The 26,147-nt window shown below is 38.7% G+C and overlaps 2 protein-coding genes and 1 long non-coding RNA gene across 5 annotated transcripts in view; 2 read left to right on the top strand and 1 right to left on the bottom strand.

The window, feature by feature from the left end:
- The window catches only part of LOC113233173 (FERM, ARHGEF and pleckstrin domain-containing protein 2-like), a 97,951-nt gene that overhangs the window by 45,693 nt on the left and 26,111 nt on the right, over window positions 1-26,147 (top strand). Inside the window, exons 6-15 of one of the 3 annotated variants that reach the window (XM_026468193.1) lie at window positions 545-668; window positions 1,379-1,443; window positions 3,104-3,282; window positions 6,127-6,287; window positions 6,480-6,554; window positions 8,162-8,301; window positions 8,964-9,139; window positions 9,908-9,934; window positions 10,551-10,637; window positions 10,737-10,842. In XM_026468193.1, the coding sequence (XP_026323978.1) occupies window positions 545-668; window positions 1,379-1,443; window positions 3,104-3,282; window positions 6,127-6,287; window positions 6,480-6,554; window positions 8,162-8,301; window positions 8,964-9,139; window positions 9,908-9,934; window positions 10,551-10,637; window positions 10,737-10,842 (1,140 nt within the window). The remainder of the gene's footprint in view (window positions 1-544; window positions 669-1,378; window positions 1,444-3,103; window positions 3,283-6,126; window positions 6,288-6,479; window positions 6,555-8,161; window positions 8,302-8,963; window positions 9,140-9,907; window positions 9,935-10,550; window positions 10,638-10,736; window positions 10,843-26,147) is intronic. The other 2 variants (XM_026468195.1, XM_026468194.1) reach the window with 2 other exon arrangements.
- On the bottom strand, window positions 4,320-6,381 carry LOC113233174. The gene is made up of 3 exons (XR_003310674.1): window positions 6,314-6,381; window positions 6,039-6,240; window positions 4,320-4,458 (listed from the first exon to the last, which is right to left on the bottom strand). It is a non-coding gene; the product is annotated as an uncharacterized LOC113233174 (long non-coding RNA).
- Window positions 10,852-22,729, top strand: LOC113233172. Its single transcript, XM_026468192.1, has one exon. It carries the CDS (start codon window positions 10,905-10,907, stop codon window positions 22,062-22,064), a length of 11,160 nt encoding a protein of 3,719 aa, XP_026323977.1. The 5' UTR covers window positions 10,852-10,904; the 3' UTR covers window positions 22,065-22,729.

The raw sequence follows: 26,147 nt of genomic DNA, 5'->3' as shown, positions 1-26,147 counted from the left end.
AATTTAAAATATAGTTTTTTGTTAAAAGTATATCCAAAAAGTATAAGTATGCAGAAGTATACATTAAAGGGAACCAGAATAACCGACATAGCCCTAAGAATTGCAATACTTAAGCGGCAATGGTCTGCCCATTGCTTGCAGAATAGATGGCCGATGCGGCTGAAGAATTCTCGAGTGGCGACTGTGGGCAGACCACCCACACGGTGGACTGATGTTCTAATGAAATCTGCCGGAACCCGCTGAATGCTAGCGGCGCAGGACAGGTCGGTGTGGTATTCTTTGGGGAGGCTATGTTTTGCAGTGGACGTCTTTTGGCTGAAATAATAATGATGAATGACGACGTTAAAAGTAGATTAAAGTTATTAATTTAAATCGACAGGACTTCAAAATCTATTAAACATTTAACTATCCTGTATACCAGCGTCATTGATAGGCATAAATCTAGCTTTGCTTGTGTAATCTACAATTCTCCATAGAAAGCAATACATAAACGTCGTACAGTGCAATTTACAATTCATTTAAATTAGCATTCTATTGCCAACAGCGGAATGCGGTGACTTCGTCCCCGAAGACTACCCGGACCATACGTACTTGAGCGGATACAAGTTCTTTCCCGGACAAGATTCGGAATCGGAACGGCGGATAATGGAAAATCATAAAAAACACATGTAAGTGTGACCCACTAATCAGCTTCTGATTTCCTAGTAGTACCTTCACTGAAGGTGGCTTACAATAATAATAATAACGCACTCACCCATAGCCCTCGCATTAGGGAAAGCCTGTATCACGGGTGCCATGGAGACGCATAGACAACCATAAATTATACCCAACCTCTCGAGAGAAATAAATATATGCCTTACAAATATTTCTCCCGGTCCGGGGGATCTATACCGGGACCTCTGGGTGGCAGTCTAGCATGGTAATCATTTGGGGCTTTATGTACATGTCAATGTTTAGTAAATTGTCGTATTGTCACATTTAAATAAGTAAAGGGGCATCTTGTTGGTATGCAGGGAGGAAGTGGGTAGGCCAGTGATTGTATTAACATTGCACTTGGTTTTTTCATGTTTGGTTTCCACTTTCCATTTAACATCAGGTGGAGTAGAGCTACCTGCCTGTCACGTATTAAAAAAAAAATGATCCGAAACAATTTAAAACACTTTGTTGACCATTGAAGACGATTTTTTCACATTTTGTTTAAATACAAAGACAAAGTTAGTTTAAAAATTACGTCGCACAATAATAGTAGCAGTTAGTTTACTTCCAATCACAACTCCATTGTTTCGAACTACGGTGTGAGTTCAGGAATTCCTGTCTATTGTACGGAAACTGAATTGCTGGAATGTTTCAAATTTTGATATAAGAGTTGTTGTTGTAGAGGTCAGAGTCCTGCGGAAGCCGATTTGAACCTGCTGGAGACTGCGCGGAGATGTGAATTGTATGGTAAGTTTTCCAACCCTGTAAAGATTGTTTTTTTGCAAGTTTGTTTAATTTGTTCGATTTAGTATAATAAATTGTATTACATTGATGACGCCACCGATTTGTTAATGAAAAAAATAAACAAAACAATATTTTCAAAGATATTTTTATTATTATATATATTTATATATATTATTTGCTATATTTGTTTTCATTTCAAAAAATAAATACAAAGTACTGTTAACTTTACTGTTGTCAGTGCTTTCATTAGTAGCGATATGTAGTATATGAAACAAAAACAATGAAACTTTATGGACATTTAACTTTATAGGAAATGAAACTATTTTTCCGGATTTAAATCGTGTATATTTGTTTTTTCAAACAAACCAGATGTTTCGGGCCCTTTACAGGGCCCATGGTCACGGTTGACTGTCAACCGTCATTTTTTCAGTCTTCAGTTTCATTTCCTATGTGTAACAATCGCGAAAACCTAAGAACTCGACATTTTACTTTATTTTAATTATAAAAGGCGTTGCACAAAGAATGTTGGAAAAAATGGAATTCCAATATTTTTTGCTGCCAAGATATTTGTTTCAACTTGGCAGGCCGGATTCGCCTAGTGTAGCCTAGCGTCATTAACAAAAGTGCATAGTTTTTGTAATACGGAGTTTCAAACACGTTTGTCTGAATATTTTCATGCGTTAAAATGTTGGTTGCGAACGGTCTGCATTTGATTAAATACTTTCATTCAATTTATAGCCAAGTGAGCTTACATTTGGTCGATATGAACATTGCAATCAAAACTTAATGCTAAATTCTATGTACATAGAGTACATGCAAAAACCACAAAAAGTTGCACAAAATAAGTTAATAATAGAAAAAAACCCCAATGGGCTACCACAGCTTTTTTTAGTTGCTGATACAGACGACAAAAGGATTTAACCAGTTTTGTTGGAGAGTATTATGCTGTTGCCACGGCTGGCAAGCATCAAATCTTATTTTATAACATTTCTGACTTACGAGTATTTTGAAGACTACTATTTTATTCTAAAACCTATACAGTGAACTGTTTATTTGGGATTCAGAAAATTGAAAGACTAGTGAGTTTAGTGCTTTTAAATAAGACATAACTTAGCAATTCAGGAGTATTATTTCTTTTTGACGCACGCTTGGCCGTAATATTACCTGATGTTACCTGATGCGACGAGACCTACTATAACACGCGTTTATCTAAAAAATCTATACCTTGAATAGACCCAAATTGAATAGAAACACATTAGGGTACTGTAGTGTGTCATGAAAGATTATGTTTTTTTCTTTTCCATTTTGTTTTTAATAATAATGCACCTCTTACGTTTACGATATCTAAGTAATTGTCTCTTAGATATGCTCACTTTATCGGCTACGTTCCTGACTTAACGTAGTCTTGATTGTGGTTAAAAAGTTAGCCCATTTTTTGTTTTAATTGTGGTCAATTTTTTTATTTTTAACTCATCACCTGTGAAAAGGGGACCTGTAAAAAGGCTGAAACGTGTGTTTGTTTTAAAAAAAATATATTTACATAAAAAAATAGTTTCATTTCCAATTATTATATTTATTTTAGAAATTCGGTATTAATTTGAAGCCGATATTAACTAATAATATCGGGTCGGCAAATATAAAGGTTCACATATTCGCACACCAGGTATCAAAATGCATCCAGCGAAAGACCACGAAGGAGTGCCTTTAAACCTAGCAGTCGCACATATGGGCATCGTCGTCTACCAGAACTTCACTAAGATCAACACATTTAGCTGGGCCAAAGTTCGCAAAATATCGTTCAAGAGAAAGAAGTTTCTTATCAAACTACATCCTGAGGGATATGTAAGTATTGGAAAACGTATTTATTTAAATACCACATATTTTTATATATTGCCTCATTAATCAGATCGGAAAATGCAGAGTACACAGGGTTACTTGTAAAATACTAACAACCTTTCTGGAATACATATATACTCCCGGACACATAATTCGAGCCACCTCGCATTTTTGTCGTAAAGGGCTAGAATACAAAAATAGTGTTGTCATCGAAGAAAAAGTTTTCCCCGGTTTTATTTGCAAAATTCACAACAAGGACTTAAGGAAAAGATGTTTAGTCTACTAGTTTCAAAAATTGATTATAGTTTTTGATCAATCAAACATGTTTAAGCTTAGGGCACTTAACACTGTCGTAGTGAATGTTCACCGATCCCACGGCGCCGACTCAACCGGCGAGAGCTAAACCCAGGGGGGTTTTAGTGGGGTAGGCCTTCCATTCTGGAGGGAGAGTCCCCACATAACCCCTGAGTCTCCCTGGGCTAATAATAGTTATTAGCCCAGTTAGTTAAAAGTTAATACTTAAAATACGTGGTGGCTCGAATTATGTGTCCTGAAGTGTATTACTAACATCATAAACAACCACTTTTGTTATATGCATTTTTACAAAATGTAATTGAATAATTAAAAACTTAAAAGGTAGTTTTTATTATACTATGTGGCCTGACACTTTTTAAATCTGTATTTGGTGATACCCGCGATCCTCATATTTTCATACGAAAGTAAAATGTGATGAATTATTAAAAGCCATGGAACAAAAGTTGTTGTTTATGATGTTAGTAATATAGACCTGCGAGGTTGTTAGTAATTTACAAATGGTCATGATATTAGATATATTGATTATATAGAGGCGATATTACCTCCCACTGAAATCTCGGAATGGTTGAAAAAGGCAAAAAGTCAAAACTAAATAGTTATATTTTATAGAAATACAAAACTTTTCTTTTGAGTACACTACCGTAGTAATTGCTAGGTACACAAGAAAAATATAAAAGAAAATTCCAGAAATTCAGAGCGAAGTATTATACACTCTATATTGTATATATTTCTTGAAGTTTAGGTAAACATATTCCGATCTTTAACTATAAAGCACTTGAATTGTCTAAACATGAAAGATTTTTTCTTTGTTGACGATAAAAGTTTCACTGCGTGGTAGTATTGTCTATATCCTGGATTATCTGCAACCTAAAAACAAATGTAGAAATTTTAAAAACAATCTATTTTTCTTTGTTTTACTCATTGACTTACAAGTCAATGGTTTTACTGTACGTAGTTCATTCAGTATAAGGATGGAGTAGAATCTTGTAACCGACCAATCAATGACGTTAAAAATCACATGGTATTTTCAATACGAGTGTGATTTCGGATTGTGGAGCACTGAGTGAGCACTTCTTTGACTCCATTGAGAGAGAGGCTTGCAACTGCTGTGATTTTTTTGTTTTATGTAATAAATTAGTTAAATTGTGCATCCAGGTTCCTTATTGTATTCTATTTGTGAGGATTTGTATTTGGCTTTTAGTTGTTATTATCATTTAATTTAGTTTTAAGCTGTTGGTCTTCCTTTTATATAAATAGATATTAAGTTCAAAATGTAAACTGATGAACGTCACTTTTCATCACACTTGCAGTTAATAGTGTATGCAGGCTAACTTGACTGTAATGCCCCAAACAAAACTCTCGGGCCTTTTTCTTCATATTACCGACCATGGCTGTAAAAGTTTTATTTGGGGCATTATAGTCAAGTTAGCCTGTATTCAATCATACTATTTACGTGCAATTGTGATGAAAAACATTGTATGTTCGCACAACATGCATACGGGCAAACTTTCTCTCTCTCTAAACTATTTACAAATTCAGAAAACATTTTTATTCATTTTAACAAGTCTGCAGCAGTTGTCGAACTCTTAATGCTCCAAACTTCGCGGTGCCTTAAAAACAAACGGAACTGTGTTTTAAATTGTTTAGTTCCATAACTTCAAATGATGGACTTTATCACTGAAACTTACATCAAAAGAAAAATATTACAATCATCAACCCATTTATACGTCCCAATGCTAAGCACGGGTCTCCTCTCAGGCAAGGGTTCACCTTCATCGACGTGCAAGTTTCATCATTATGTTTTCTTTTATCGAAAAGCAATGGTATATTTCAAATTCAATTTCACACATAAATTCTGAGAAATTATGAGCCCGGGTTCGAACCCACGATCTCGGCTCGAAGTGGCTACGACGGCGTAATGAAAAATACATGCTGAAAATTTGTTGCTATTTATAACAGATCGTAAACCAATTACTGTCATTTATATACCCGTTCTTTTACCCTGTAGTAGGTACTGTAAAATCACACGTGCAAACTCACTTTAATATTATTGTTGTTTTTCGAAATACCTTTCTGTAGAAGTCAAAATAATGCAGACAACCACACCAATTACCTGGTCTCAATACTAGAACAACGGAATCTACTCCGAGCCATTGCTTAGAACACCAGACCAAAATCAATTTCAAAAAGTGTATTTTCTAAATTAATCCTACTCGGAAATCGAACCCGGGGTCTCTTCATATAGCGATCGCAATGCAACTCACTAAAGTCGTCAAATTGTCATTAATGTTTCAATAGACTTTTTATCTACCTGTCTCTTCGTATGTAAATTTTAAATCTTTTTGCTGTGACCGGGGTTTCCTCAGCAAGTGTAGCTACTATTCATGCGTGTTTAAGGTTTTAAGTTCTCTTTTCGAGCTTGATAAACAAACGTAAAAGTTACTCACTGTCAGCGATATCACCACAGATAATATTAATAGATATGCACGCGGCTCAAAATCCGCGGAACTTGTTCAATTCATATTTCTCTCCCAGGGCTACTTCAGAGACGTAGTGGAATTCTTCTTTGAAGGGCGCAACGAATGCAAAAACTTCTGGAAGAAATGTGTAGAGAATCACGGCTTCTTCCGCTGCTCCAGCGTACCGCGGCTGCCGAGGCACAAAACAAGGGTCATGTCGAGGGGGTCTTCGTTTAGGTAACTGAACATAACATCACATCAACCTATTAAGGTTCATAATACAGGATAACAACAGCTCCGCATCTCAGGCGGGTTTGAGACAGCAGTAAACCTGCAACGTAAAAATGTCATAAGTGCTTCTAAAGTTAAACTCTACTGTTTGCAAAACCCCTATCGAAGGTTTGAATTAAAATTGTCGTTATATTGCAGGTATAGCGGCAAAACGCAGAAACAAATTGTTGAATACGTTCGCGACAACTACGTCAAGCGGCAAACATTCCAAAGGTTCGTTTATTCTTAAATACGATTTCAGCTTCGCAGTTTAGTTAACGATTTCGTTGCATGTATCGACTCGACAGCTTAGCAGCTATAGACAAGTTAGCTTCTTGTAAAATAGGTGTAGTTAGTTCGCTTATAGATGTATCTTTAGTTGTTTCTGACAGTGTTACTGCATTCTAACAAAAACTGAAGATTTTAAAAAGATTCTTCTGTGGGAGGGTATAAGATTGAGAGATTAGATTAGGTTTAGTTATAAGGGATACAATTTTTTAGTATAAATTAGTATAAGATAATTGCGTTTGAAAGGTGAGTGGTTAGCATGGGCTGGGCGACACTAGCTTTTGGTTTTGTCTTGTGGGCGATTGTTTGAAAAACGAGAGAAACGATACAGTGTGCATGGTACGAAAAAGTCCCTAAAAACGACACGAGATGGTTAGCGACGCTTCGAATAGTTTGTATTTATCGATGGAGATTAGCGAACTCGAGCATGCGCTGTATCCGTTGAGACTTTCGCTTCTTCCAAAAAGATTTCTGGAGTGCGTCGAACGCCGCGACAATCGGCCGGAGGATGGTGTGCTCGTTCTTTTTTAGGGATTTTAGCGATGGGTCTGCGCTCCTACTATATCAACTTTTTCCTTCAAATACCAAAATACATGGCCAGACACTGCCCCATGCACAAATGTGTAGGGTAATGTACAAAGATGATTTAATCTTTGTATAAAATTTCATGTTTGCTAATTTCAAATAAAACAAACTACTGCTAGAAACTACCAGACGTTCTGTATTGTAACTTATTGCAACAATAGACGAAACTTTCAGACGTTTCTGGGAACAACTAGAAGTGCTAATATAGAGATAAAATATTTTTGTACATTACAATTTTCCATCTAGGGCAAGGCAACCGTAAGCAGTTCGCCATATATGGCGGTTCTGTTGTGTCATTTCTTCGATTGAAGTTGTTGTCTCTATTACACCGTTAAGCTCTCTGACTTTTTACTGTTACCGATTTGGACACCCACATTAATTTATTCGTTTCCTTTATCGCCCTTTCTCAATTAAATTATTTATGGCTTTGCCCATAAAGGCACTTGAATGAATTGACGGATTTTCGTATGGACTCTGCTTCAATGTTATGAAGCCAGAATGTGATCATCCATTTGGCAAATAAATATAATGAACGTGTAGAATATTCCGAAAAGTCCTGCAGTTGATGGATTCTAAAATTGGTTCTGAATGAATAATTTTCGACCTGTGCTTCTTTCTAAACCTAGTGAGGAGCACAGGCCCGCGTCGTGAGACAATGTAAGGTAGCATAAACGGGAGGGAGTCGCGAAACCAAAAGCTGGTGTTTTAGATCGCGTCATGACATGTGCGGGCGCCGCGCGGTCGCTGGGTGTTAATTATAATTTGAGATTATGCGCCTGTTAATACGATATGACGTCGTTGTGTTTAAGATACTCCGCGTGTAATTCAGCCAAGTATTACCTGGCCAATCGCAAGCCCTAATGATGAGCGACCGCGCAGCCCCGTGCCGGGTGAACGCCGCGCAGTCGATACACTCGCTAGGCTGAATAGAGGTGAATGTGGTATCACCATCCTCCGCCGATGTCCAGGTCGGGGTCTTTCCGTGCGTCGCGCTCGGCGGGCGGGTCGCGCGCCAACGTGGCCGCGTCGGCGTCCGCGCCCGCGCCGCTCGCGCACACGGCCAGCGTGTCCGCGCATCCGCTGCTGCCGCTGCCGCCCGGCTCCGATGGTACTTACTCTACTTCTCTTATCTCTCTTCTCTACTGCCATTACTGTTTCGTCTTCGCTTCGTTTTATCAATCGTCGTACAACTTGTATACGCCGACGTGTAACAAAATAGACGGAACAGTATTGGTATTAGAAAATAGACGATTCCCTCAGGACCTTCGGCGCAGACCTGTTACATAACGACATGAACTCATTACTATTGCACACCGTAGTCAGTATTACATTACACTGTTTACTCTGCTATCGTCGTGCTACAGCCTACCGAAATATCACACATGTCACCTTAAACTTCGTACGTACTTTCCAGTCTATGCTTGTTTTACGTAAATAGTAACAAATTTTTGTTTTAATTCTCGTAGTTTATACTAATCTTTAACTGTGATAGAAAATTTCACACAGAGACAGTCCAAAATATTGCTTTTCATATATGGGCTGCCTGCGTATTTATGTTCCAATGTTAACACAGAAGCCGGGTTCCCGCCAGTACTACATTATGCTGAGTAGAGGTGTTTTTGGCACTTTTAACTTTCATTGTGCCATTAATATCTCACTGAATTAACAATTTCCATCTTCATTTATAAATATTCCATCACCAACTCGCGCCTGTATGTGAGAAGCCTATTGAATGCGATAGCAGTAATTAATATGTACGATTTTTTGTAGCGATTTCGCTGGAGTGGGACAAGCAGCCTCACTACCTGGAGGCTTCTCTGATGATGAAGGGCTATCGTCCGGAGGAGGCGCGTGCAGCGGCGCAGGCGGGGCGCACACGCCGTACCTCGGAGGTCGCGACTCGCCCGCCGCTCGCAGCTACCGCTTATGCTTCCACGAGGGACAAGGTCTGCAATCTTTTGTGCACCATCTACTCACTCTATTATTATATATGCTGCCCTATTTTGCACGATTACAAATCATATAGAATCGCTGACTTGGGTACACTGCCCACTGTACAGGAATCAGGGCTTTTTTGTGAGATAATACGTCATGAAACTTGATGAGACTCGCGTCTATATAGAAAAAAATATCATTGAAAGCGCCAGAAAAAATGTCATCGAGATTTCACTATTAATCTACCACTTTTAACGACGACAAAGCTTTTTTCTTCAACAAATTTTTCTAAATAATGTAAGGATGTTTGATTGTGAGATGAGTTTTGGTTTTTAGTTTTATCTTTGGTTTCTAAACGCCTTTACAACGACTTTTTCTCGACTGACTTTCGATTGATTTCTTGCTTTGAAAAAAGTACCTCATTTTTTTGAAAAAATAAAAAATGGGGTTCCTTGAATTGGTAAAAAAAATGCTAACCTAGCTTGTTGAGTAGACATTATCGTGTAGAAGCCACTGAATCAGAAGCTTGATTGTGTGACTATGCCATGAAATTACTTTCCAAAAGAAGAATTGTGTTCTGCATGACGTTTCAATAAAGTTTCAGTTATCTTTACAAAGCAAACTTAATTTTGCCGTTAAGGAAATTCAGTCAGCCTACAAATATCGGTTGGTCGTTATAAAGTTTAATGACAAAGTAAAGTTTGAGATTAATGTTACACGATTGAGATGGTGCTTTTTATTTCCGTTTCACACAGAGAACTGTTTTGTGTTTCTTTCAGCTGACAAAACTGTACTACAACCAAATCGTAAGGGCCTTTATGAAATTTGGTTTATGTATCTAATCTTTCCAAATTCCTCATCATTAATATTATTTCTCATTAGTTTCTCTCCATTCAATTCAATATATTGTGCACTAATGTGGTTAAATATTATTAAATTCTTGAAGCTAATGTGAAATCGAAATGTAATTCTGCTCAAAAATAATTTTTAAACCCGTAATCTTTCATCTGTTTGTTGTCAATCGTTGATTAAATAACCACATTGGCCTGATTAAAATTACATGTAACTCCTAACACATGTGTCTCGTTTACATTTTCCTACATAATATAATAAATGCATCATTTAACACGTTATTTGAATTGGACATGATTTTATCAAATTTTCGCACGTACACTCGGTCATCTCGCACTCTTTCTGATGCACTAGACGTTGAATATTCGATGTGGTGTACATATTGAACTCGGTGTTAGTATTTGAATAACATCTTAGTAGTGTCAATTGTCTTGTTACGATTTGGTGACGGGTCTTGACTAACATTTTTAAACAAATTGGCTAAAGTGATACTCCGTGGTTTGGATCAAGGCCTGTTATCAAAATGCGTAGAATGTTGCCAATTTCTTAACAATATTATCGGTGTTATAGGCGGCTCACGAGCAGGTGACGCATGCAGAGGTCAACCATCATCCTACGGAGGATTCGCCTCTGCCTCATCGGATGACGACACCATTGGTGAGCTCTTATTTGTATTGGTCAATGTTTAAAAAGACGAAAATGTATTTAAGAGCTCTTGCTCTCTCAACAACGTTAAACATGAATCTTTCCGAGCAGGTTTCTCCGGAGAGTATATGGAGCCAGGCGAGCTTGGCGGGCGCGGCTGGACGCGCACGCGCACCCACTCCGCCACCTCGTGCCCGCCGCAGCAGCCCGCCGCCAGGTCCGACCCTCCCCATCACCACCATACACACTCACTCTCACACCTACACCATCTACACACACATGCCCACGCACATGCACACGCGCACTGCCACGCCGCCGTACCCTGCCGCCGTTTCGTCTAGCGGCTACCCGGACTTCCTGCTCGCGAAACAGTCGTCCAGCTTCAAGAAGTCCTCGGAGCGGCTCGAGTACGAGCTGAGCCAGTGCAACATGTACTCGGCGTGCCCTTCGACGCGCTCCAGCCGGTCGGGGGGCTCGCTGCTGCTCGAGGAGGTGGAGGCGGCGCCGCGCGCGCGACTCGTGTGGCGCCGCAGCGCCAGCTGCCGCAACCTGCGCGACTTCAGCTTCGACGACGCCGGCAGGGCTAAGCACGGGGGCAAGCAGAAGCGCGACACCAGGAGCATGGTTGCCGATCTCGACTACTACTACCCGGCGGGTGATCGCCGCATAGACTCTCCGATCACGAGGTACGACGACGCTCGGACTCTCGCCTTCGTTCTGGGCACTCAGAGCTCGATCGAAGCGCAGCGGGAGATGATAGGTCGCACCTACTCCTCGAGTTTCCCGGGAGCGGTGAGTGAGCCTAGGTTAGATGCGCCCGCGTTCGTTCGTAGCGGTTCTCAAGACGATATTTCGCACGACAGTTATGAAGTCGTCGAGAGATCGGACGATGAATCAGAAAATCCCAGATATGCTAGAATTCAGCCGCGGTCGGTTGTTCACACTCGGTCATGTTCGTTAGACTCCGGTAATGATTTGCCATCAGACGATGATCAATCACTCTCCCATCTCTCTGAATGTGGAGATCAGGAGCCTGAAATTGGGATGCCCAGTGTCAAGTATAAGAGTGACAACGACATTCCTCTCGATCCGTTCCTGATGGACGATCCGAGAGTGTTACCACGAGAAAAACTATCCGTTAGATCTGACGGCAGTTTTTATAAGGAAATTAAACGTGCGCTTGGCTCAAGAACTTCCAGTCAGGAATCAAAGAGCGATATTTACGAAAAAATATCGAAGAGTAGCGCCGAATCTAGCAAGAAATCTCGTGATAGCGTTTATCATACTGATAGCAAAAAATCCCGCGAGACTTTGAAGAGCAAAAGCTCGGACAGATCCGGCTCAAGAACATCGAGCCAGGATTCTAAGTCCGATTATTATGATTGCAAGAAAAGTTTGTATGATCCTGACGATGTAATTGTTAGACGACGTAGTACTACTAGTGTACAAAATGCATTTATTGACCCTTTCGAGCAAATATCACCGTCGTCTAGCCCCGACTCAGGGAAGGAATTCTATGATACACAACCGACTTTTATTGGAATGGATAAACCAGAATATAGTGAGAGGACATTATTCGATAAATCTCATGAAGATTTGATTGCTAATCTTGCTCATTCGCCGAACTTTTATCATATATCGACTCCCTATTCGACTTTTCCGAGCAATAGTAAACATCACAAAGAACCAAGTCCTATGCATTCTGCGAGTCTGCAAAATGTAGAGCTGGAGCAATACGGACAGTATTCTGATTTAAGTCCACCTAAGAGAATGGATGAACTATCTACTGAGGAAGAAGACCTTCATCTGCATACGACTCACATTTGGTCTGAAAAAATTCCGGGCCTTGACACTGAAATTGATTTGCGAGCCACGAAAATACTTAGTTATCAGCGACGACGTTCATCTGATACAGTTTTCAGTTTTGACAAAGATAAAATCGAGTCTCTTACTCGTTCTACAAGTAAAGAAGCCGCTCCTCCACCCTCTCATCTCGTTAAAGAATCATCAAATGAATCTGAAGTTAATGTTCGTATATTGCCCGCTATGGACAGTATCGAGTACGCTAAGCAAAAAGCTAACAAAGCCGCTGGTATAACTGAAACGTCATCAATCCTTCAATCCGAATTCGACAAAAATATGCGTGGATTATGTACTTTACATACGCATATCGTTAGGAAAGAAAACTTGAAAGAAGAGTTAATGGCTAAAACTCACTTCGATGAATACAATCCCAAACTTATTTTAGAGACTAGTTCTAGCAGTCGTCTCGCAGACAGCGCTCCTCCGTACACACATCCCACGGTTGAAAGAACCAAGAGTGATCCTAACAGTCTTGCGAATAGACCACGGTTTAGTAGCGTTAACTCGCGGAGACATGTCCTTATGCATCAAAAATCCATTGACTTGACTCCAGCGGAATCGAGCGACGAAGACTACATATTTCGTCAAATCCCTAGTGCTCCGCCTATTGCAACAAAACGTTCAAATTTCGAGTTGCCGTCTAGACACCCAGACCATTCGCGACCGCAATTTGATTTGCCTAAGAACTACTTCAAGGAATTTGATGCATTCAAAGCTGGGTTCAAAGATGTTAAGAAGCAGGTTGATGACGAGTATGATATTCCATACGTTTTGCATAAAAGGCATATCATGAATGGAACTGCTCCTTCGCCAATGGATGATAAAAGACAACCTCCAGATATCATTATGCTTCCACCGCAAAATGGACGTCACATCGTGAGTGCTCATCCTCGGTGTAAGTACCACGATCATCCTAAGTCTCCGCGTTCGCCTAAGTCGCCAAAATCTCCAAAGTCTCCTAAATCGCCAAAATCACCAAAATCTCCAAAGTCACCAAAGTCGCCAAAATCTCCAAAGTCTCCAAGAAATAGCATACAAGTGGACCACAGTTCTAAATTTTTGGAAGTTGAAAGTCGAGATTTCTTATTCACTCAGAATATTGACCTGTCCAAAGTCGATCCAGTTACTTTGGAAATAGATAAAAGCGGACAAATGCAACATATGCCTAGTCCAAAAAGAGACATTACTAAGAACTTAGACCCAGCGTTGTTGGAAACATTAAATTCTAAGCTGAGCCAAATTGAAAGTGATTCTGCGACAAGTTCAAAAACTGATAGTATTAGACAGGAAGCTCAATATCCACATGATATAAAATTCACTATCAACGGACGCAATGTGCAACAACCACCCATTAAGGAATGCAAACCAATGACTGCTGCAGAGAAATTGCGAGCTGACATCAAGTCAAAATCGGATAAATTGCCTCCAAAACGAGGGTCAAAAGGACGCGGCACTGGTAAAAAGGGAGTGGGCAGCAAAATTAAAGGAAAGAGTAACAAGATTCGTATTACTTCATTTTCTTCGGACGATGAAAGCGTTGATTCTGATGATGTATTCGGTACTACCGAAGCAGCACCCAAGCTGGAGTTTTCTCCTCCACAATCTCGTAAAGAATTAGAACCAATTTTACAAATGGAGTACGATAAAATTACATCTGGCGCTTGGCACAGAGGACAAACAATGAGTTCGACAGAAATTGAAGGTTCGCCTCCGCAATGTCGAAAACTAGTCGAACTTGAAGCTAAGTATAACCCGCAGATACTAGAAAATCTCAGTAGTGGCAATGCGACTGAACTCAGGCGAATTTCCGAACGATCAATATCTATACCTAGTTCCGAGGATGATATTGCTATAAAAATACCAGAAATTAAGCAACTAAGCAAAGAAAGTTCTACTTGGGAGTATAATGAAAATATTCCTTCACCAATACTTGAAAGCATCGAATTCCTCAAATCGGATGACGAACATTTAGCAGATATGGAGATCCAGAAAGTAACGGGTCTTCGAACGCAATCTGAGGAGAAAAGTGAGACTAAAGACGAAATAAAAGATAGACTTAACGTTAAGAAAAGTTTGCGGGATGAATTGATTTCGCCAATGCTTCGTAAGCCTGGTGGCACTCCAATTTTGTTTGCCCATGCGAGGTTAAACCTTTCTGAAGGCTCTGTCTTCTCCTTACAACGTCAAAAAGCAACACAAGATTCTCCAACCGCCAGTCGCAGAGCGAAGAGTTTAGATACACCTGTTATTCAACTACACCGTCTTCCTCCTATGAATGCTTTTTCCTCTAAGGATGACACTGTGGAAGATATCAATGAAGAAGGAGTAATATTGGAAGAAAAACCTTTATTAGACGATAAAGGAAAAGCTGCGATCGGCAAAATTGATGAGGTAGAAGAAGAACAGCCGGAGGAGTTAAAAGTTGTTGTAATTGACAACGAAGAGCTGCAATTATTGGAAGAATTAGTCGAACAGCGACGCCCTCGATCTTTTAAACGTCGATATGATATGACTAAATTGAACTCTCAAATTAAGTCTCCATCGCGGTCTCCACTAAGCAGATCGCCTCTATCTCGTTCGCCAATTTCAAAATCGCCATCAAGGTCGCCGACGTCGTCTCTGAATTCGCCTAGAGGTAGCATCAGAAAACTATCCGATCTTAGCGAGGATCAAATAGTACCTGACATTGAGAGAATCAAACGAAAAGAAAAGAAAAAGTTGACTCTGAAAACTAAGCCTGAAGATAAGCAAAAGATTTCAAGCAAATTGAATAAAGGAGGTTCACTTGACACAAACGCGACTACAGTAAAAGCTTTACAGACCCAGAAATCATTGCCATCGTCTTTGAAAGATAGACCAGATTTCTTAACTGTTCCGCCACTTGAAATCGCTCGCGCTCAGAGTCAAGAGCTAGAACAATCTGCAAGGAAAATTTCTAAAGAGAAGTCAAAATCTCTTGGGGAAATGGAAGTCAAACGCACGGGTAGTAAAGAACGAACTAAATCCCAAGAAGGTAGTGATACTGAAATTGCAAAACGCAAAGAGAAACAACAAATGCTATTTGAAGCTGCACTGAAGCAGACTAAGACACTTATCAGCCCGGTCAAGGATACTATGCCGCCATTCCCTCCTCCAGAAGACAAGATCTTAGTGAAAACTGAAGGCGACAAAATAATTATTGAAACTCAAATAAGTAGCAAAGCCGAAGATCATGTTTTTATTGCCAAGTCCCCCAAAAAATTGGATAATAAGTTAACTGGCAAAATCAGTAGAAGTTTCGAAGATCAGAAAGCTTCTAAAACGAACAATAAGATGAACAAAAGCATGGATGATAAATCAAGCCAATCCTTGGAAGATAAATTTGACGATCTTGCTGCTTTACAGAAGTCTCCTAAGACACTATCTAAGAAACAAGAAATTAAGCAACAAATTGAAGGAAAAGTTGTGTATCAAAAAATTCACCCCAGTGTTAAGTCAAAGAGTTTGGATAGGAAAGCTGAATTACATCTCGATACAAATGCAAAATCTAAAAGTTTGGATAGGAATTATGTCACTCCTCAGACAATGATTTCGGAAGGTAGTGACAGGCACTTCAAACAAGAAATTGTTAAAGTTGATGTACATCCCAGTGTAGAAGAAGAACCAGAGCCAGAAGCCGAACTACCTCCAATTGCTAAAGTACAGAAAAGGAAGGAAAAAAATGTGTCGCCGACACAAAGCTATAAAGAGAGGACCGAAGATGACTCGTCTATTGAGTGGATGACAAGTTCACAATATACAGTTATAGAAAATGATACACAAACTGTCATCATGGAACGTCGCAAAATGGACATTTACAACAAACAAAGACAATCAGAATTGCAAGAGAGTAAAAGTAACCAAGATGTTCATAGTTTACTATCTGATAGGAAACCTGAAGTTACTAGGTTGACCAGTGAAGAGGAGTCGCTGACCGAAGTAAGTGAGTTAAAAGTGTCTGATGAAAGTAACATGCTAGGTATTTCTTTACCTTACATTGACGCCGACAGTTCTTCTGATCAAGACCAAGGATCTAGAAGGGACATGAAAACAGCATTGCTTTCTCGAGGTCGTAGCTCTGATACTGGGTCGTGCGCTACTGCTGATTATGAAGAAGATACTGTGGACACTGATTTACCGATCTCTGATACAAGTTCACGGAAAAGTAAAGGACGCAGAACTTTAGATCCTCAGGGAACATTTGATGAATCGTCCGCTAGTCTGGTAGAATTCTTAAAGCAGGAATCGATGACTCAGGAAAGTGTACCTGAATATAAACCTAGGGAATCTCCTAAAACGATGGACTTTACTACTTTAAAGAGAAAGAACAAAAATAAAATAATTGTTACGCCGCCACAAGAAAATAGTCCCACCACGGAAAATATACCGTTTATAGACTCTAGTACTTCAAAGTCTACACATAAATCGGAATCTGGAGAACAGACGGGTAGTTCGGGGAGCGCTAACGATAATTCTCCGACAGATTTGAAAAATGACCAAAAAGTTTTGTTGACTGCAAAATCTAGGCGCAGCGAATTATTGAAATTAAGTGCCGAACGTTCAAGAAGTTCAGAATCTACCTCGTGGACAAGCATTGAGAAAGATGCGAGTCCTTCGAGTGCTCATATCAAAGGAAGCTCTATCGACGACGAGTCAAGTGTCAGCTGCTCTATTGCCAGACCATTAGGCATATCACAAGACATTGAAAAACTGAACAAGAAAGACAGAGAATCTTTGGAAGAATTAAAACAAGCGATGGAATATGGAGAAGAACGTTTGGTTTCCCAACATACTTTATCAAGCGAGCAATCCAAATCTAATTCAAAATCTCCTTCACCAGTTCCTGATCGCATTGAAAGTCCTCGTAGTCCTCGATCTCCTCATAGTCTTTATGGAATGAGAAAATCTCCTACACCAACGTTAGAGAAACAAGGACCTGTAGATTCACAAAAAGCACCTTCTGATTCAGATTCGAGCTCTGAGAGCATCCATAAGACAGTTGAACAACTTTCTAAAACAAATGTCAAAAAGCCTGGCTTAGATAAAATTGGAAAATGTGTTGTAGAAGAATCTGAGTCAAGCCAGTCGGCGGCTTCCAAAACATCTGACTTGAAAAAAGAATCCCTTAACCATGTTAAAAAAACTAAGATTGCAATTACAATATCCCAAGAAGATCAAAATACTACTATAGATTTTGACGACGATGGTAATGTGATCACATCTTCTTTTGAGCGAGAGCTGATGAAGAAAAGGTCTTTAAAAGATACTGATCAGAAAAGTTCATCAAAATCTAGTGTGGATACTACTACCACTACAACTCCATCAAAAGGATCTCTAAGTGTAGATGATTCTTCTCTCTCAAGAAGAAGGAGTCTAGGTGATCAAAAGAGTTCTTCTAAATCGAGTATGGATTCTAAAGGCTCTCTTAGTGTTGAGTCTAGAGGATCATTTGAAACAACAGAGTCTACGTCAGGTTCTCTCGGTGAAGCATACCGTCGAGGCGAAGAACTAAAACCGACATGGCGTCCATTTTTTGGAGCATCGGGTAGTGAAAATAGTACAAGCATAGAAGAAGCTTGGATACCGCAGGATCACGATGGCTACGAAAGTTTAGTCAACAAAGAAGGCTTTGAATATAATAACCAAAGATTATTGGACGACTTACAATCGTTTTCTAAAAATCCACCACTGTCATCAAATACTTCCAAAGATTCAACTGAAGCCGATTTTACAGACGATCTGAACGATTTTCCTGTCAATTTGTTATATCCAGCTACTTCACAGACATCCACGTCTTCAGACTTAGTTATTGGCTATGGTCAAAACTTTGGTCGTACTCTATCTCGAATTTCTGAACGAAGCACTGCGTCAGAGAAAACGAGTGCTGACGAAGATTCTACAAAAGCTTGCTCGCGATCAGAAAGTATTAATGAGGAATCATTAAACTCTAGTGATCATCAAGCCAGCCTTAGCTCTGATCCTCCGAGTAATGCTAATGTCGCGTATATATCAGATACAGATAGAAGAACTTCAGCTGAAATGCCAGATATACCCATTGATCAGACTAAAATCAGCGAAATGTATTCTGAATCTAAAAGGGATGCAGAACGTGCAAGTAAATTTGATGAATCTAAAAAATCAACCGACAGCCCTAAATCTAAAAAGGGTAAAGCCAAAGAACCCTCTAAAGTTTCATCTAGCGAAGAATCTGAGGACTGGCCATTACCAGAGCTACCACCTGTGGTAGCCATTAAAGTATCTGAATCTGACGAAAATAAACGTCGGAAATCTAGTGATGAATGGCCATCTCTTCCGTCCAGTTTGCTGGAGACACCTATCGTAGAAAAAGTGCATATCTATTACATGAGCAATGAGCCAGAGCAACCTACACAAGTAGTTCTCAAATCAGAGAGTTCAAAAGATCACCTTCAAGGGTCGGATGAAGATAGCGATACGCTAAATAACGACGATGAGCTCGAAAAAGATATTCAGGAGTCTAGATCTGAAAAGTCAGGAGGACGTAGCAGTGAGTCTACACATAAAAATGTTAAAACTATACCTTATGATAAGTCCGGTTACATGGTTGAACCTCTCGAGAACAAAAGTGTCGTTCCAAATTATGATAAGTCTTGTTTGAGCGGAACATTCGGTAAAGCCTCTTGTCTTATAGATGTGGGTTCTTGTTGTTCCCGTGGAGAACATAAATCATTCACAGCGAAAAGTTTAGAGGATAAAGTCATTATAAGTCAGCCCCAAAAATCTCCAACCAATCATAGTCCAATATTTGAAGACACTGATGATGTATTTGGCGCGGATAGTAAATCACTGTCTCCGGATTTTGATAAGTTCTCACAATTAGGCGCACACAAGTTGTCATACGGATCAAACAACTCGGATACGTCTATTGATGATCTGTTATCTGCAACTAATGCTGACGAAACTGTACGCGCTGCTACTAAGTTAAGTACCGGTAGTCCTGGGACTTGCAAAAGATGTAGTCACAGTAGTCATTCTGAGGAAGAAACTAGTTCTTTCGGTACAGATTTAGACGGTACGGTGAAAATAGGTCTTCCCCAAAAGAAATGTACTCATAGTTCTCATTCAGAAGACACTTCTATTTGTTTAAGTATTTCCGAGTGGTCCACGGGAACAAACACAGTACGCCAGTATGCGAATCTTTCCGCTTCTGAAAGCATTTCAGCCGTCTCCGTTCCGAAAAGTGAGAAGTCGGAGAATGTGTCAACAAAAGCCTTTTCGGCGTCTCATGCCAGTAAGAAATCCGAACAAAAACCAAAGATGAGCTCACAAGGAGAACCAATCTCTAAAAGCAGTAGCCTTGATAAAAGTTCTGAGAATATTAAATATGATAAGCTCTGCAGTTCCGAAACTACTATATCGAGGAAAATTGATAGTAGCTCAGGTACCAAAAGCGATAGTACTTTAACTTTGGCTCAGTCAATATCTGATTGGTCGGCTAGCACCAGCCACACTCTGGTTGCAACAGCCCTTGGAGACGAGCACGATGGCGAAGATACCAAATCCGATCATACAATTGTAAAGGAGATCCCTTATATATTAGAAGAAAGACATGTAGAACCTTCAATTTCGAGGAAGTTGTCACCTACTAAAGACAACTACGAACTCGTGGAGCCTGTTTTAAGATTAACTGCTCCGTACGCCATTAAAACAGAAAAGTCTTCGTCTATCAGTTATAGCGACAAATCTGATAAATCGAGCTCCAGTTCGTTGAGCAGCCTCCAAAAACATACTAATGGTGTTTTGAAGTTTGATCAAAGACTGAAAGGATATCAGCCTCAAGATGTGACTCATGAACGATATCAAAAGGCACCCCCGAAAAGTATGAGTTATGAAGAGCAAACTCAGAGACATATTAAACCAACACTTCGATGCCAGAGTGAGGACAGTGGTTTTAAGCCTTACTGTGTAGCCCCTCAACCTGAATTAGACATCGATATGCCATCTCAACTTTACAGTCAAGAAGAAAAGCATAGTGAGCGATATCAAAGTCAAGAGTTTTCGAATATAATTCGTGAAGACATAGGGGGTCAATTTATAAGATCTGACTACAAACCTTTAGCTAAGCATGCAAGTTATGATGACAAAACTTTATCGAAAAACCAGATAAAGGAATATAAAACGTCTCAGCAGTATCGCAGTAAACCTAAAAGCTGGTCGTTTCATGAACACTATTTAGTGTCACCTGATTTACCCATTATATCTGTACCGGAACTTCCGGCAGTACACCGGGAACTTCAAGAAAAAAAATCTGCAGAGAGGTCCGGCAAGACGCCGCTTTCTAGGTGCTCTCCTTACTACTCTAGTAGTTTGAGCTCAGAGTCCCCGCCTATACAACCAATGAAGGCGCCGGTTAAGAAATCTTTATTAGTGAGGAACATTTCATTAAAGAGTCCACCAAGTGGCAATGACACAGACAGTTCTTTGGATGTGATAAAAGATCCTAGGGAACGAATGAAAACGTTTAGACGTAAGAAACAGGTTACGAGTGCGCGAAAAAGGCAAGAAAAAATTCAGGACGTGTTAGAGGAAGATTCAACGAAGAGCCAATGTTCTTCAGAAAGTGAAAAGTTGGCAGGGGCCAATTACCTCGCAGTTGAAGATAATTTGCGTCGCATGGAAAGTTCAGAATGCTCCGACAGCTATTTACCTGAAGTGGAATCAGGATCTTCTGAAGTTTCGAAAGGCGATTCCAAACATTATGACATTCAAGAGATAGCCAGCTACTCTGAAGATGAAGGACAAGAGGATTACGCTCAATATAAAAGCAATACTTATGAAGCTCAACAATTTCCTATTAGTATAACTCCAGTACAATTCCAAGGGTTCGGTTCTTCCGCTGATGAAGATGAAATGGGCTTCCCTCGATTTGATAGATTGGGAAGATTGCGTCATCCATATTTGGATACACAAGAACCGCCTTATGTAACTGAAGATAGTCCTCCGCGAGCGTCTTATTCAAATAAAAGCAGTCGCCAATCTTCTTTAAAGAAAGCAAAATCTTCCTCACAACATCGTTTAGAAGACAAATCACTTGGAGAACCTTCCGGACAGCAATTAAGACAACGTCAATATTATGAGGAGCAAAGTGATAGAGATGATTCAGACGATTACGCATACCCGGTTGATACTATAAAGCGAGCTCCGAAGATGTCGAAATCAGGGAGCAACTTCTTATTTGAACGTGGGGAATCAGTGGCTTACTCAGATTCGGAACTGCCACAAGATAAAGACGAATATGAAGAATATAGAAGTAGTCCTTATCCAGAACATTATGAAGAAATTGAGATGTACCAAACGCAGGAGTGTTACCCGCAGTACGAACAAGATTTAGATGATAATAGGGATCATAATGAAGAGCGTTACACTCGCAATCTCGATCAACGATTCAGTCTGAACAACGTGGAAAGGTTCTATTCTAGCCACTATGTTGATTCTCAGGCTTCTAGCGATAGTCCCGAGCAAAAGTTTGACGTTTCTACTTTACCCCCGCCTTTGTGCTCTGATGACGAAAACGATTAATCGCACTTGAGATTATAGTTTTAGTTTTGTCGTGGTCACTCGTCGTCTCCCCTCGTGTTATCAGGTGTTCGTTGTTCGGTATTCGTGTGTACTATTTTACTCTGCGTTTAGAAATTATAGTTCTGATTAATGCAATTAATTGTTACATTGACATTTGTTAGGGTAAATTATTATATTGACTATTTACATCACTTTGAATACCTGTTTAGAGAAATCTATAAAGAAATATAGTGCCAATCCCCGGGTAGAGCAACCCTTTGACTCGTGTAAACATTATGCCAACTTGTACCTAGCTAAGTAAGTAATTAGGTGTAGTTATGTGTACTGATCGAGAATTATTCGACTTTAACGTTTTACTGGAATTCTGGTCAATGTTTCAGTGGAAGTCAGTAATTGAAATTCACTATGCTATCTAGTTTCGTTTAGATGATCTAAAGCTGAAGCTGAAAAAAATGCATTACTATTAGTGCCAAATATTTCTTGCTGATATTGCAGTACTGCAGATTTACTTGTGAATGTAATAGCCAGTACAAGAGACAAGAAAAACTTAAGCATTGACCATTGACTTACAATTATATGGACGTCGGGTCCGCGCTAAAAAGTGTCCGAACTTATAGGGCGTTAAAATCGTATACAGAGCGTCATTCACGCTTTAGTCTTCGTTTGTTCGACTGACAGCGAAGCAAGCAAAATTAGCAGTACTGCGATGACATTACAATTTAAATTCAACGTTTTAGCTTTTTCATATTCCTTTACATGTCACTACGTATAAATAGGTTGACTTGGGACATTTTTTTCGTGGTTTTTGTATTAGACCCGTCGCCATTTATTTGTAAGTCAATGGCATTGACTATTAAAGTAGGAATTTGATTTTAGTTATTATTCCGGACTACAATTATTTATTAATTACTAGTTTTTCTGTGTACTTGACTATGAATTGTATTATGTGCAAAGGCTGTGATTTTTATTTATGTGGTGGGATCCAAGATCTTAATTATTTTATTTAGGTAATTTCTAATTTCCTGCTCAAAGTGTTATTAATCTAAATTTATCACACACAGCACTTACTTACATTCTTGACATACAAACAGAGAGTGTTGCTACGTATGTACCTAAAGAGTTGCTAATAAGTTACAGTATTTTATCTTTGGTCCAAAAGTTTTTAACGCTTTAAGTAACTTAAATAAACTGATTGCTTATTTGTAAACTTTATGTTTGTGTCTATTGTTTTCTGCTAGTGTTTTTGGTTTCTAATAATCGAAAACATGTTTCTTTCTATCTTAATTGATTAGACTGTATATTTTTCGGTGTAAATGTGAATTGAAATTGCAACAATATCTATAAATGCAAAATAGTCAACTCTCTCTGTTTGTTACCTTCTCGTTCAATTTTAATATTAAACTTAAATCACAAATTACACATTTTTTAATTCCACAAGTCACTATTAAATCTCAACCTGGAACCGTATTCGTGCCAAAACTGCTCAATTTTTTCCACACTATCATTATTATGAATTATGATAATTATTTAAAATTGTTTCAAATAAAATCTTTAATATAGGATATATCTTATATTATATTATATTATATTATATATAATATTTGAACTATGTAGATATGCAAATTGTTTGTCGTGTGTTTGGATAAAGCAATTTGAAGTTTCGGTCATCGAAATCCGTGTATATTGTTTGTACGAAGTGACCAGATCCTGGTCTTTAACTATTTATGCTGACTTAAAAGAGTAAGCGAAATTATATAAAGTGTTTATTATAATGAAAATACATAAACACTTTGATTTAAGACGGCTTTGCCTGCCCGCTGGCAAATCCCTTGTCAATACAACGGACATTTGTTCTTTATGGGTTGTTTTCTAAAAGTCGCAGTATGTTAATTAAATTTTATAGTAAATTAATAGATAATTTTATGTTATTTATGGAATAAAAGTCTGTGTTTTTAAAAGTTATTGTTAAAATACGTAAAATAATCCTAATTGCGTTAACGCAGCGTTGCATCGATGTTTTATCGTTTAGAAAATTAGAAAGAATATTTCTTTCAATTTATTGTTGATTTTTATTTAATATAGATAGTTATTTTTTTAATATATTATGAGTTTAAAAATTAATAACGGGCTACTATGTTGCTACATAAAAAAGGACAACTTTTTCTTTAAAAATCGAGAACAGACGAAAATTGGTCTCAAAACTTAAACGAAAATCTAGAATGCACTTGCGACTTCTAATCTCACAATCGATATTATTGATATCGTTCACTGATAGAAAGAGCAGAAAGAAATCGTTAGTAAGTACATCTAATAAATAGATTGTCCTAAATATACGAGTACACCCGTGTTTTTAGATGGTAGGTAGATAGTACTCCCTTACGCTTTTTTCATAGATATTGAAGAGTAATGGTTAACTTATCTATTTTTTCTATTACAATACGACGTAACGGACTCGTTTAACACTGTTATCAATCTGTTTTAATAATTTGAATTAATATTTTAAATTCAGGGTTGTTAGTTACAATTCGTTATCGCCGTGTTGAATTTGTGTGGATAATGATCTTGACGAAAATCACTCTTGTATTTATAGCATAGATTTAAGGTATTTTGTTTGTGATGCCATTATAATTGTAGTGGTAGGAACATAACATTTGAATTCCTCCAATTGTACCAATTTGTTTTGTTCTAAAGAATAAGAATTGTCTTATTATAACACGAAATTTAAAATATTTGAATTTGCATATTTTTGATTTGTTATAAGATCTACTGAGAAACCAACCAACTTGGCTGTATAGTGTTCAATTAATGAGTGGTCGAGTGCACGAAGCAATTTAGCATAGTTATTAAAGAGGCTAGTGTCCGCAGGACTATGGAGAACGAGGTACAGGTTACAGGTATCATAGATATAATTGTTGATATTTTATCAACACAAATTTTTGGACATTTGTCGTAGTCTATGAGTTGTTACCATTAGCTGATATTGTTAATCATTTCTTATAATTTAGTAATCTTATTAAAATAATACAGTCTTATTCAGTTTCGCTTATTTGATAATTCGTTCGAGATCGTTTTGTACCGTAATTAAGGTAATTTTAGTAGCAGTAAAACTCATTGTGGAAGAGTTCATCGAGGGTAGTACTGCCACCTTACCTATTTCTGCCGCTAAGTAGTAATGTCTGCATTACTGTGTTCCAGTTTTGAAGGGTAAGGGTGCTGGTGAAATTACTGGCACATGGGATTTGTCAACTTATGTCTCAGGGCGGCGGGCGCAGTGGCAGTGCCACTCAGATCTTTGCGATTTAAAGCTCTGAGTGGCACTGTTATGGACATGCGTGTAGCTTACCATCGGGCGCACGACTCGTTCGTCCCGTCACTTAATATTATAAAAAAAAAATTTAATGTAAATTTGGGGCCCTACACTCGAAGTACGTTGCGGCCGTTTTTCTACAATGGATCACTTACGGAATTACTCGCGAAGACAACGAAAAGACGGACCCGTTCGAAACTGTCAAACGGTTCGTTCGAAATCGCGTTTTCATACATTCACAATTCTATCTTCGATCGAAACTCAAGTTTGTAGGCCATCCATAGTGGGAAAATAGCCGTAACTACGGCTTTCGTGCTTCGAGAGTATGGCCCTTGTTGTCATCTTCATCTAATGCTGCTATTAACACAGGGAGACTCTGATGTCACCATTCTGCCAACAACCGTAAATCATAAATGGTGTACAAAAAATCGTCGCATTCTTTCACCTTTGCCTCGTTCTCCTAGAATAGTTAGTGCAATAACAATCGATATTAAAAATTCATAGCTATAAGCAATTTTGACGTTTTAACGTGTACAATCCGAATAGACTGTATTGATTTCGATTTATTGTCACATATTGTATTGTTTCGATTTGAATGTTACTTCCTTTTGGATTTATATGTAAGTGTATCCCTGCAATACACGACTACCCTCCATCGGGGGATAGTTAAACAATAAATAAATAAAACTAACGAAAAATGGAGTTGTTAATTTTATACTTTGGTTTTTTTTGTTAGAAACATGCTTTGATTGTGTAACTTAATCCTCTTCTTATTA

Source organism: Hyposmocoma kahamanoa, unplaced genomic scaffold (assembly GCF_003589595.1).
Source record: "Hyposmocoma kahamanoa isolate Upper Pololo Valley unplaced genomic scaffold, ASM358959v1 78, whole genome shotgun sequence".
Lineage (NCBI taxonomy): Eukaryota > Metazoa > Arthropoda > Insecta > Lepidoptera > Cosmopterigidae > Hyposmocoma > Hyposmocoma kahamanoa.
Note: the sequence above shows the minus strand (reverse complement) of the source record. Positions and strands in the feature narration are given on the sequence as shown.

What these genes read in the sequence shown, in the direction of transcription:
- LOC113233172 (XM_026468192.1), top strand. Translation starts at nt 10,905, where the DNA reads ATGCCCACGCACATGCACACGCGCACTGCCACGCCGCCGTACCCTGCC.